At 45.4% G+C, this 14240-nt stretch overlaps 1 protein-coding gene across 1 annotated transcript in view; it reads left to right on the top strand.

The window, feature by feature from the left end:
- Window positions 1–1177: 1177 nt before the first annotated feature.
- The window catches only part of prex1 (phosphatidylinositol-3,4,5-trisphosphate-dependent Rac exchange factor 1), a gene marked incomplete at its 5' end in the record, with an annotated part of 72967 nt that continues 59904 nt past the window's right edge, over window positions 1178–14240 (top strand). The window contains one exon of the mRNA XM_079226363.1: window positions 1178–1321. Within this exon, the coding sequence (XP_079082489.1) occupies window positions 1178–1321 (144 nt within the window). The remainder of the gene's footprint in view (window positions 1322–14240) is intronic.

The raw sequence follows: 14240 nt of genomic DNA, 5'->3' as shown, positions 1-14240 counted from the left end.
CGTGTTTACCGTTAGAAAGAGCTGTTTATTGCAGTACCGGTGCTTGTTGCGCCGCTATCCACCAGAGGGCGCCATCCTCTCAAATTACCTGCTAACGCTCGCTACAGGTGACTGGTAGGGACCCTACACGTATAGCTTAATTTACTCAATAAACATGATTATTATTATTTATTTTAATGTATAATGGCGTTAAAGGCTGTGACCCTCAATTCAAAGACGTGCTTTGAGAAAAACAAACGAAACAAAAACTCGGTGAAGCTTTTAATTAAGACCTTTATTTCTATTTTTAGTTGCTAGCATACATTTGCATTTGGCTAAGAGGAAGTAATTTAGCTATTTCCACTTAGCCTCACAGATTGCCTGCATCTCACAAACTAACTACATTTTGAATTCAAAGGGACAATATAGTGACTGAGGCTTTATTTTATGATTTTAAACTATGAATGACTGTTTTTCATCATGTTTAAAAATACACATGTATAACCTACTAGGGCGCATTAGACACCTCATTTTTGATATTTGTTAGTTAATAGGTTCCTTAATAATGTATTGTGATTTGTATTATTCCGTAAAAAGACTATGACACAGTAGGCTAATTTAATGTGGCGTTAAGTCTCAATGGCTCCTCGTTACAGATGCTCCTGTGAACGCCTATGTTGTTTTCGTGTGCTCACTGCAGAAGTGAGCTGCGGCCCCCGGTGTGTGTGTGTGTGTGTGTGTGTGTGTGTGTGTGTGTGTGTGTGTGTGTGTGTGTGTGTGTGTGTGTGTGTGTGTGTGTGTGTGTGTGTGTGTGTGTGTGTGTGTGTGTGTGTGTGTGTGTGTGTGTGTGTGTGTGCGCGCGGCACTGGGTTCCTCCTCCTCCTCCCTCCGCCGTCTCCACAATCTGAATTGATCTACTGTCGCCTCGCTCGCTCCCAGCTGGTGTTGCGACCACACAGCCAGAGGCTCTGCGCTCGCCGTTTTGGTACTTTGGGGTTTTAAACTTTTTGTTTTAATCTCCAGCGCGTGCGCGTGGTGCGTTGTCTTGCGTTGCGGCTCGCGAGTTTATTTTTTTTTGTGTGGAAACTTGCTGCCGCGAGATGGACTGAAGCAACACAAACTCTGCAAAGTGTGGCTCCTCGTACCTGGGAGAGTGTTTCCGATGCGCGCAGCCTCTCCAAAGGCTTTCATGACCACCATGGACGAGGACGACGGGCATCACGAGAACGGCGTCCACCTCTCCAGGGACTCGGACCGGCAGCAGCGGCTCCGGCTCTGCGTTTTAAACGAAATACTGAACACCGAGAGGGATTATGTGCGGACACTGCTCTTCCTCCAGTCGGTAAGTTTTGGCATCGCCTCCTCACGTTGTGTTTCTCATACGCGGACGGGAAAAAAAATAATATATACATACGATTTTTGAGTGTGGTTTATTTTTCTTCTTCAGGCTGACTTTAATTGACAGCTTTATTCTGAGGTTGCAGCCTGCTGGAGATGTTATAGACGTAGCTGTGTCTAACTTGCTGTAATCGTTTTGCTCTCAATGGAAGAAAAAAAAATGAAGGTTATGTGGGAAGATACAATTTATGCATGGAATTGGGGAGGAGGGGTGGGCATCATCATTCACACCTCTCCATTGTGTGTTAACAGCACAGGTTCAAGAGAATCAAAGAAGAGCTCAATCCACACTGGCTCTGCAAATAAATAGATATTCATGAGCATTCAACAACACCTCCATTTTCCTGCAGAGATGAGAAACCATCTCCACTCACTCACTGCACATCAGCTACAATGAACGTCCTGGTCATGTTACACTCCTCTTCAGCTCCCAGCACAGTGCGAGTGTAGATGGATCACACCTGCAGGAAGCTATTTGCCACATTTGTCACTTCTTGTCATCTCTCTCCTCCTCCTCCTCCTCGCCGTGTCATCCGTGGTACTTGCACAGCGCAGGTGACTTCTGCGTCCAGCTGTTGCAAAGTCAGTGTGGTTTGCTGACTTTATTGTAGCGCTTTATTGCTACCTGTAAGGAAATCCCCCTATTTTGTCGCAACGATGTCAAAGGTCAGGGGGGGTCGGCTACAAAACACAACCCTCCGGCTGGTCGGGATTCAAACTCGGAAAGGATTGTCGTCATTTTTTGACTTTGCTGTTTCTTCATGAACATGCCACTGATTCCGTTTCATTCTCCCATTTCCACATCTGGCAGCCGTGGTTCCCTCTTTGTCTTGTGCTGTCACGCGTTAAGGAACTTCCTCAAAGCTCTCGAAATAGTTCTGTTCGTCCACACAGGCGGTTCACAGTAGCCCGGGGGTCGCGAAGATCCTATACTATCATCCAGAGTTCGATGCATTGCTTTCTCCAGATTATACCCCACCTCGAAATCATGTAGCCACGAGGTTATGATGATGATGATGATGATGATGGACTCGGTTTCTCCTACCTCTGTGACAATGCTTCCTTTCTCAGTTCCGGAAAAAGAAGCCGAGGCTTATCTTCTGTTACAAAACAGACCAGGCAGCATAAGGGAAATGCTTTGACCTCTCCACCCCAAAACCCAAACCCAGTTCTGACATAATGATTCATCAGAGAAGTCTGGGAGCTCCCCCCCATAACATCTGAAAGCTTACAGTGTGCGAGCCAGACAGGAGTCAGGCTTGAAAGGGATTCTGTTATCACCTGTGTCTTTTGTTTTGAATGCTCTTTTATACACACACACAACACCGTGGTCACATGCGAGTGTCAAAATCCCTGGTTATGATGAAGCCATAGGTTTTTATTTTTGTCACGTTCGCTGTTTGATAATAAACACTTATTTCTGTCAAAAAATATACAATGAATCCTTTGATTTGATAGAAATAATTGGTAGATTATTATTTCTGGTCTTGTTAACAAGTGTCTTTGTAGGCATTGCCCTCATTACAAGTAATCTTCACATATGAGCTCATGCCAGAGTGCACTGAAACCCACTGAATCTCCATATGGAGGACTTTTCCACTGGGTCTCAGTAGTTTAGATTGCTTCTGGAGTACACAGATCCGCTGGAAATCCCTCCCTGTCCAGCTGAGCCTGCTCCCCTTCCCCTCCGGGGAGGCAAGGCTTTGTCACCATGCAGCCCACTGTGGGTGTTGATAAGGAAAGTCTGTCTTTGGGAGCTCAGAACACATGGTTTCAATAAAGATATGTGAGTGGGGGGGTTGCATAGTCCCTCTGTGTAAAGAGGCGAGAGCAGTGATGAGGAGAAATGAAAAGTGAGAGCAGTCGTTTGTGTTTTCCAAGATTTATTTTGTGTTCACAAGTGACGTGTTTTTTGTTGTTGTTGCCCGCCCCAAATTTGGTTAGATAGCGCCCTACATTTCAAGAATAATCGGTATGCTGACGCACCTTCTGTGAGTTATACGGCAAGAGGTTGCAACACATGTTTTTATATTTGCCTTTTTAAGTCCAAAATACATCACCATAGTTGTGTTTATCTGTATATAGATCCTTCAGCTTCTTTTCTTATCTTTTTCCACCTGACAGTTTTGTTTCCCCTCAGTCTCTTTGGGGTCCTCCCCGCCCCCACATGTCCTCAATAGAAACTGATCAGTGGCAGACTGAATGGCAGCTCGCTCCGTTGCTTTATCACAGATTTTTTTTTCTCCCTTTGTGCTCTTCCAACAACCTCCTGGATCTTTAGTCCTCCCCCAGTACAGAATCACTTCCCAATCGCAATGATTGCAAACAACGCACAAAAGAGATGGTTATCCAGTTCTGGCAACCCAGCCGTTTCTGCATGTCACTCATCCGCTGGCAATTACCAGCGCCAACGAGCTCGTCCAACGTGCTGGGAGGCAAGGATGTAGGAGGTGGTGGGAAGGGAAGAGGTGAGAAGGGGGCTGGGGTTGTGTGGAAAGAAGGATTAGAGGATGCATTTTGCTTGCCGCTATCATCGTGTATGTCCAAACCTATCGCTTCTTTGAGGCGGCGAGCCGATTCCGAATCGATCATTTCTTAGCGCCATAGATCAGTGGGGATTTTCTTCAGGGCTGCGCTTTGTTGATCCAATCCATGCAACTGGATTTTCCCCGGCCATAATCTAACAAATTGTGGGCTATACCTACGACAGGAATACCCCCGCAGTGGTCAGTGGCTTCATACCCAGTAGACGAGAGGGATTTCCCTTCAAAAGCCATAAAAATGGGGGAGTTTTGCCATTCTGAAAACAGCTGTCTCTTCTGTTTTTTTCACCACACTGACCCCTGTCTTAGTGGGTCCTGTCCAGTTAGGACAACAGTGGAATCGCGGTGCCAATAAGTCCGTCAGCGTTCCACCGTCCCCTCTTGATTCGGAGAAGTGTGAGACTGAGCGTAGGGGCCGACCAGGAAGGTCTCGTCAGTGTCGTGGGATAATAGGAAACATCTGGAAATCCTGCCCCGCTTGACCCTTGCTTCAGGGCCACACACACGCAAGATTATGCAGACGCTTGTTAGGTGTTTTAGTGTGTGTGTGTGTGTGTGTGTGTGTGTGTGTGTGTGTGTGTGTGTGCGCGCTGTTAAAGCTGAAACACTCTCTTTCTCCTCCTTCACTGTTGTTGATTTTTTTCAGTATGTCCACCTCGTCACTGAGCAAACAGGACGGACTTACGGACGCACATCGTCCGACCGGTGCACAAAAGGACAGACATGCAGGAAGCCAGCCTTGAGCTTCCGCTCCAAACTTAAGCCTGCGTCTACCTCTTTTCCTTTTCTTTTTAGTTTTGTTGTTTTTCCCTCCGCTCCATCTCTCCAGCCCTCCCCATTTGGTGGGAAAGACCAGCCTGTAGTTTCTCTGGCCTCGGGGGTATAAATAGCTTCAGATTCTATCTCTCATCTTTGCCACAACGCCAGTGGTTTCAGTTCACTGCAACCTCAGCCCCACTGAAGTCGTACAAACACAGATTTATCACATAGCAAGAGTGAAGCCTGTGCAGTCCTAACAGCAGGTTGAGCAGTTACTGGTGCAGGCTGCTTTGTTCTATTAATACAGAGCTTTAAACTCTAGTCTCACCGTGTATCTTCAACTCGTACATGAATCGCACCTTTTTTTAATGCAGAAGGCGGTATTGAGGGGGGGACTGATGTGCACAAGAGAGAGCAGTAAGCATTTTTGTGCCCTCCCGTTTGATTAATCATGCTCGATGTTACCTACCGGCTTTGGATTATTTTTTGGGGCTCGGTAGAGTACTTGCCCCGTAGGCCGTCTGTTTCCAAGAGGTTCACTGCGCATCCCTCCGTCTCACTCCGTATAATCGGTACCGTGCAGTGCCGCCTTTTCCAGACTAACTCATTACAATGCAGTGTGTTACATAAACGTGGGGGGCGGGGTAAATGCCAGTTTCCAACTTAATCTGTGCCTTTTTTTTAATGTCATGTGCGCTGATAAGCCATTTCTGTGAGGCATAAGACTGCAGCAGGAATTTTAAGAATTCAAGTTAACAAGTCTAAACCACTGTAACACCCAGAGGCGTGATGTAAAAAAAAAACATTCCCTCCTAAAGAGTTGTTTTCAAAGTCTTGCAGATACGATTTAGCATGAGAGAAAAGTCCTTCCACATGATCAGTTGTGAATGTTGACTTCGCCGTCCTTTTGGGATGTAAAGGTGTCTAATGGATGAAGTGTGTCCCTCAGTGGTTACACGACTATGGGTAAATCTATTCAGCAGTGGGTGCTGTGGTCTCTGAGCTGTGTGGAGGTGAGAAAGTCATGAACCAGAAAAGTCACCATGGTTGCAGTACATCAGGTTAACATTCAGGGGTTTATTTATTTTTCAATGACCGGAGCAAACGGCAAACGAGCGCTGCGGATGTGAAGCGCTCTGTGAAGTGCTTGTCAACAGGCTGACATGCGATACAGCGGGTGACCCGGCCTGACTCGTAAAAGCGCGGCAACGTGAGCTCTCTACCGTCCCCTCGGAGATCATGACTGGACAACGTTGGGACACACACTTTCTCGGGGCGGACACTGGGCCTAGTAACTGTGCAGCATGTTTTTTTTTTGTAGAACGCTAGGGAGAAGGGCTAAGATGGATGGATGGATGGATACCTGCAGAAGGACTTGGCACAGACCCCCCTTGGAGCTTCCTATTTGGTTTAGGAGCCCTGGCAGCAGGCTTACAATGTTTGTTTGCTTTCTCAAATGCAACCAGATGCGGGGCTCCTTTTCAGGGTTAGAGGTCGTTTGCCTCACAGGGAAAAATGCCGAACAACAAAACAGCCACAGAATGATAAGACGACTCGAATGTCGAGAAATATAACAGAGATGTTTGATAAAGCTCCGGGGTTAGATGTGGAAGTGTTGCCCGATCAGGGCGGGTCGGAGTTAAATGCCTGTATGCTGTCCAGCCAGGAAGCTGCTCACACAAAGAGGGACAAAGAAGGAGTGAGACACACACACACACACACACACACACACACACACACACACACACACTACCCAACACAATCTCAAGTAGGTCTTTCTTTTGTGTCTCGTCAAATGGCACAGAAGCGGTTTTGCCGATGGATTTTGAAGTGGAGTGGACGGATGTACAATGAAATCATAGGCTTTGTAAAATACGGAAGTAGTCTCCTGGACATCACCCATCATCGGTTTCGTGGGGAAGAGCCGTGGGGATGCTCAGAGTGGGCGGTTCTGGCATGTCATTTTAGCCATAGAGACCCAAACATGTTTTATTTTAAGTGCTTTAAACTTGCATTCTCTCTGCTGACCATCAGGGGGCGACTCCTAGGTCAATATTGTATAGACATCGATGAGCTTACTTCTCTCTTGATTTATTCCCTCAGTAAACATTGTATACATGAGTTTATGATCTTGATCTCTAGTTTCAAGTCTTCTTACAGCATGATGTTCATTTAGTAAATTATGGTCCATTTTAGAGACAAACGGATCATAAAGCAGAGCATGCTTTAGAGCAGGTCTACTTTGTGATTGACAGGCCGCTTCCACAGCGTTGTCCGGTCTGGGACTTGTTTTTATTTTCGTCTTACTTTATCCTTTTCACAGTGTGTTTTCAGGTCATGAAAGTTAATTGGACTCGGCTTGATCGTTCAGTTGTACTTTGCTCCACCCTCTCGCGTCACTCGAAAAAAAGATGGCGACGGACAAGATGCCGAACTTCTTATATACAGTCTTTGTCTCTGTATCTATTGCCATTCAATGAACCGCAGCTTTTGGCACTTCTGCATTGCTGTCATTTCTTGTGCTCAAGGTTCCCTTTCCAGGTTCTCCAGGCCCCGGTCTACTCTTAACGTAGCACTCTCACTTCCTCTTGACAAACTGCTTGCTGGTGTACGCATTGTGATTAAAAAAAACTTTGAATGAAAAGTGTGTCTAGCTCCGTGCTTTTTTAGCTCCGAGTTGAAGACGAGCTATGGTTTTTCTTGTCACTTTGTCGAACATCACTTTGAAGATAAACCGTTTCACTTCCCCACTTAGCGGAGATCTTTGCCTATTTACGTTATTTAACCCCCGCGGGTCAAAGAGGCTGCAGACATTGTTGCTCTAACTGTTTGCGGCAGCAGCTGGCAAATTCTCGGGCCCCGGTTCGCTGGGGGGGCTTTTACTTTGGCATTTTCTTGATGCGATGACATTTTGAACGTGGCATGATTAAAGGCCTGAGTCATACATGCCGGAGCTGTTACTGTGATGATTTTTGCTCTCACGCACTAGGAAACCTTTTAGGAAACAGCTCTATGTTTCTGACATGATGAATTACCACAGTCAATTATTATTTTTTTTTAAAGCTCCGATTTGTTTTCTGCCCCCAAGCCACGATTTGTGACCCTTTTACAGGTTACAGGATGAATACGCAACGTCATCTTGTTAGGTAGCCCTCACTTTAATGGAGATCCCAAAAGGAGAAGTCGAGATATAATGTAGGTCTGTTACATCAGTGTTTTCAGAGGTGGAATGAGAGATTTTATTTTTTCAGACAGAGCGGGCTTTAACTAGCTGCCGCCTGTCTGCCCATTAAATACTGTTCTCTATCTGGTTGGTAAATACATAGTCGGATGTAGTGGGTGCACTCTATGATCTTCCACCCTGCTTTGCCAAATGACCATTATTGTGTGGCATGGGACACTAACTTGATTCTTTACCACCTGTTTTCCTCTCTGTCTGTGACACAGAGATGTCTGGCTAGCTAAACGCCAGATGGGGCATTCTTATTTTTCTAGATTTAGTTTTTAATTTTGTTTACTTGCTTAAGAGTAAGTATTTAAAATAACTGCTCTTTGTCCAGGTATTATTATGGCAAAACGTTGGGAAAGCACTCGTGTAGATAAATAACCGATTTGGAGCTTCAACAATCAGCCGCATCTTTATTTTTTCTTCTTCCCATTCGCTGTCGGAGGCTTCACATGTCTCTGACGGCTCACTCAGCTCCACACTCGCCACACTCTGATCCAGTCTGTCGGCACCGGAAAACTCCCATCCAGATGGCCTCTGCAATCTGGTCCACGATGTTATCTCCCGATCACCACATGTCACCCCTCAACGAGGAAAGCCACTTAGAAAAAATGGACAAACCTGTGTCAAGTAGATGATGAAATTCAGTCCATCAATTGGCCGAAAGGGAAGCTGAACGTTCAGCAGTATGGTGGCATATAATAAACATGTCAAACATAACGTTTGAACATTTAAACGGATGTACAGGTTGAAGTGGACGCCTGAAGAGTTGACCGTTAATGTTCAGTGTACAAATTGGGGAAAACAAATAGGTAGACGTGTCTTCCAGCGCACCAATGCGTCGCAAGCCATTTACATCGTCACATGAGTGTCCTCTCGTCTTTTGTTCAATATGTGTGACGAGAGCTGGGTCTGTATTCGTGTGACAGAAGCTGCCTAACAACCTGGAAAAGTGGAGGTATCGTAGAGGATATGGAGAACGCATTAATTGCGTGCAACTACTGTGAAAGCAGGAGCATCTATCAAATGATGCAGTTCTACATACTCTGTGCCAACTTGTCCAATAAAAACTAGGCATGCTCAGAAGATTTAAATGTCTGAGGTCGTGAAAATCTTTGATTGCAGAATCCTGGAGTGTTTTTTTGTTTTTTTTTGTTTTTACTCCCATCACAAGTGTTTTTGAAAGTCTGGATTTTGCACATTCATCATGTACAGCACGCATCTATTATTGCAACAGGGTGACGAGGGGCTGGATGAGAAGGCAGTCTTTAAACGGGAAGTCTCTGGTCCGGCGCTGTGGTGGAGACACTGTCTCATCCCCCTGTAGTGTTTGGTTTCCGCCCATGTGAGCAACTCAAAGAGCCTTGAAGTTTAAAGTCCTTCAAAGTGAGTGAGAGTGGGAGAAAAAAACCCTTAAACTGGACGAGACTCAAAGAAGACTTTGTGTTTTGGTGATTGGCTCTGCCAGAAAGGATTTCTCTTGGAAGACAGCGAGGGGACCGGTTGGGCGGGTGAAGGGGAGCTCAGGGAGTTTTTCTTTTTTTTGGGATGGTTGGGGAGAGATGTGAATTACGGCTTCGGCGAAAAAGTGGTCTGTTCAGGTTTGCCGGGGTCCCCTCATTGTGGCAGCGAGCAGGCCACAAAGAGGGGATTTCTTTATTTCTTTATTCAATTTCATGCCACGTCGACCCCGAAACGGCCCCCGTCCCCTCTCCAAAACTGCCCTGTCCCCCTTTGTGGCCGGCCAGTCCAATTCTCTCCACCCCACTGACCAAAAAGGAGAGCCCCTTAATGGACGCATTGTTTGTTCGCTTGTTGTTCTTTTCTCTCGGATAAGGAGGGGTAGAGAGTTGTTTGGGGCCTGGTGACCTGAGGACTCTCATTGAAAAAAGTCCTGAATCCGTGGATCTGGGATTGTGTTTCAGGGTTGTTTCAGTAGGTGTGGGAACCGCAGAGCTTTGAAAAGGGGCTCTCAGAGTCTTCTGGAGGAAACAAAAAACGACAAGTGTTGGAGCTTGTGCTTGATATACGGGGGTCTCTTGTGAGATATCTGAATTGAGTGAGATGGCCCAACATTGTTGCTGTATGCCGGTGTAGCCATGGGCGATCGGAAAAGATCCCAGTTCCGTCCCCATTGACGCCATCCTCAGCCCCATTGTGGCGAGAAGTCTACTCCCGAAGAAGAAAAAAGAGAGCAATGAGGTGCAGCCCGATTGGCCAACTCGTATACTGACGGATTCAGTTATGAGCCGCTCTTTGACATGACTCAATCAAATAAATGGTCACAGAAATATTTGACATGCATGACACCGTCTTGACACTTGACTTCCCATTTATTACCAAATGCAGGTCAATGATTTTGTAGTAAAATGTACAGTAAGAATAGCTGACACATGGCGTATTCCCACATATCAATGTTTCATCCGAGTGTAATTATAATGTTGACCTCGTTGGTCAATGGTCCTGTACAGCACTTTTCTAGCGCTTTCACACTACTTATTGTCATTCACCCTTTCATACACTAATGGGAGGGGCTAAGGTTCCACCTGCCTATCAGGAGTAGCTAACATTCATACACACAACGTAGGCATAGCTATGGGAGCAACTTGGTGTTAAGTGTCTTGCCCAAGGACACATTGACGTGGGCTAGCGGAGCCGGGGATCGCACCGCCGATCCTCTGATTGAAGGACGACCCTGTTCTACCACTGAGCCACAGTCTCGCCACATTTGTGGATGTCAATGAGCAATATGCTTCTAAATCTCGCCTACAAACATTTGTCTTCATATACTTTTGTTTTACTGAACCCTCGTTATTTATTTATTTATACCATGTGCAATATAACCTTTTCATTCCATTTGCACTACTGTCAGTATTACTTTTGTGCACGTAAACGTAATAGTTACTACTTCATCGTTACATGTATACAGGGTTCGTACGATCATGGAAAACCTGTAAAAGTCATGGAATTTTAAAATCGTTATTTCCGGGCCTGGAAAAGTCCTTGAAAAAAATAAAACCCCCAAAGTTTTGGAAAAGTCATGGAAATGTGTTATATTCATGTGGTCATTTACGCTGAGTTTGAAATAATTAATATGCTTTTAAAGGAAAGATGCTCAAAATATAAGCAGGCATACATACAGGCATCTATATAAATGTTTATTCTTTTAATCAAACTATTGTGTCATTCTCTGGTGTCATTAATCCATTGGTCAAAACCCTGTGTTTAGAGTTGTACTCTTTATTTTACTTATACTTTTGTAATCTTTGGTCAATCTCTGGCACAAGAATTTCCTCCGGGATTAATAAAGTTCTATTTTATCGCTTAAGTTTCTCTAGTGATTCAGGAGACTACTACAACAACATATGTGTATTTTGGGACGTCCCTCCCCGTTTTTTCTGCCCAAAATATTCCAAACCCCTCTCGGTATAATGCAAAATCCGGTGCAACTGTTACGGTTTGGTAGCAATTAGGACCCAAGAGCCACAACAACAGTTCAAAATAATAATTTATTCCAAACAAAACACAAGGCAAGACTTCAAAAACACTAATAATCCAAACCGTTAGGTAGAACACGGACAGGCAACACACAGTACGAACTGACCCTGGGGGAGAAGACAGACAGGGTTTAAATACAAGGGGAGGGTGAAGGTAACGACGCACAGGTGGAAACCATGAGGGCAGGTGAAGGGAATGAGCAATCAGGAGACACACGGGAGGCAGACAACAGGAAATGCGGGGACACAGGACACCAGAGACACAAACGACAAAACAAAACCGGAAGCCATCCAACACCGTGACAGCAACGGCACCACGGTTTCCAAAATGTCCACACGGCCGTGTTCTTGCAGGCAATCGTCCTCATTAATCCCCACAATGTAACGTGGATGACCGTTAATGAATATTAAACCTCCCAATTAAAAGGGGTCCTGACTCTTGAGTGAACCTTAAGGCCACTCGTCTCCTTTCCAGCAGCAAACCGCCTGAAACCTGCGCTCCTAACCGTCCGTCCGCCTGACTTCTCTCTGGTTATTTCCCTACTGTTCCGTGTAAAGTGTCTTGCATTTCGATTGCTAAGATCTGACACTGATTTTTGTGAGCCAGCTCAATGAAAAAAACAAAAAAAGGGCCCTGACTCAAAGATGTGAAGCGTGTTACGGAGTTGGCTCGGGTGCAGGTAGAAAACTCTGCTCCGAGGCAGACGAGGCAGACGCGAAGGCAGCAGGCCTCCTGCTCACTGTCCAGCGGAGCGAGCGCTGAACCCGCAGCAGCATATGGTCCCTCTGTATCCTCACACCTTACTGTCTGGCCCCTCTTGGTCCCCCTCCTCCCCTCAACACAAATCTGACCCTTTGACAGTTGGTCATATGACACAAAACCAGTTATTCGTGCTAAACAGTGACAGACGGTGTGTCTGCTGGGGTGGCGGGTGAAGCTGGATGTTGGGTGAGACATGATTTTTTTTCTTCTTCTTCTTCTTCTTCAGCCTGCCAAGTGGGTGGCAACGGCATCATGTGTAAATAATCCAAACAGTGGCTTTGCGTTTCCGTCCGGTCCTTTAAGTCCATAGCATAATAAATAGCACGATCTCCCTCTCATCATTTAGTCTTCGTTGGTGCCTTCTAAAAACCTCGACAGCATTCTCATTACAGTGCGGCCGTCGCACCACAAAGTTTAGGGTGAAGTGCATAATTTAAATCCTTTTTTCAAGTGCATGGAGCACAATGTGATTTATTTGTTTGTTAAAGTTTGGTTGCTAATCTGTGAGACGAGAGATTAGAAACACACAGTTGAGTTAGAGGCCAGTCAAACATGTCATATGCTTCCTTCACACAAAAGCCGCACTTTCTTTTTTTTTTTTTAAGGCAGTTCAATTCCCGGCTTCTCCTTTCGTGGCGTTCGAATACGAGAAAAAGCGTAACGAAAAAGCATTTTTATTTACAGTGCGGTGCAGACTTTTTCCAGACTAGGTGCCATTTGCTCACACTTTGTTGTGGACCCCTGAGAGGGCTTTTGTGAGCAAGTTTCACACGCCAAAACGCTGCGGCCAAACGGCGTCAATGAGGGCAGAGGAAGGGCTGGGTGCTTGTGAAAATGCTACAAAAAGCTAATATGTTATACTATGCAAAGCACACAGGCTTGTTTCTGGGAACTTGGGTTTGCGTAGGATTGCACTTTTCTGTTTAAATTAGAACAGATAGCCTTTTGAATGTCTCACCTTTTTATTTTTTTGCCTTCCCTGGGATAAATATGTCCAACTGCATACCTAAGGACAGGCTTCTGGGCCTTTTACACATGCCGGGACCAAGCCAACACGTTTTATGAACGGGACATTTGGGTGTGAGGATTTGATAGTGTGACTCTGCTGCTACTTCTGTTGCGACTGGATCGGAAGCGCTTGAGGGTGATTGAGGAAGAAAATATCTTGAACAATTATTGGGCAATAGAGAGAGCTTGAAGACAGTCCTGGCAATGTTGTCAGTGCTGCAATGCTTGCACAACTACAGCGTGGAATATGCAAGGCCTGACTACGAAGAAGGAGGAAAATACGCAGGTCTGAATATGAAACATTTTATTGGTTCCTCTCCAACAACTAGAGTAAGACTTAATCTACACATTGTGTCTATGAAAAACTGAAATCAGTACATGGGAGATGAAAAACTGCCGAAAATGATTATGAAGTGAAATATTTTGCAAAATGTTCAAGATTACAATGCTTTCCATAATGATGTAACTAACCACATGAATAAGCCATCCATGGTGACAAAAATCAGTTTTGAACAATTATAGCGTTTTGCCATCTGGAACGCGTCAACGTGATGTTTTTATTTATTTTAACTTCCTTTTTGCTGGACCTTGCTGGCTTCTTTCCCACACTGAAATATTAGTGGTGTAATTCTGCATTAGTGTCGTGCTTGGCAGCCACTTGTGGTCTCTGAAGAAGCTCCATCACGGTTGCGTTGCTGGCCTCCTGTGGGATTGCATCTCCCCCTTCACAGCCCATCACCCCTGTGGCAGGAGACCACAACGTGCAGCAGCTGAGCCCCCTCCTCGCCGCCACTCTGACTCATTATTACGAGCACGGGGGTACAAAAACAAATTTGGTGTCCCATCTGACCGACTATTATTAACACATTGATTGATGCCATCGCTATTTTTAGGAATCGGAGAGGCAACTGGGCATTTCATGCACACTATAAAGCGAGCCAAGTGTGGGTCATGTGGGAGATGACCTGTGGCTCTGTCAGATCGCAATGACGGTAACAAAGACAGTTTATTGTTATTGTCGTTCGTCATTCATGCAAATATATTCTTTGTCAAAGTCTGATCCTTGG

This window comes from Taurulus bubalis (assembly GCF_910589615.1).
Source record: "Taurulus bubalis genome assembly, chromosome: 11".
NCBI lineage: Eukaryota > Metazoa > Chordata > Actinopteri > Perciformes > Cottidae > Taurulus > Taurulus bubalis.
Note: the sequence above shows the minus strand (reverse complement) of the source record. Positions and strands in the feature narration are given on the sequence as shown.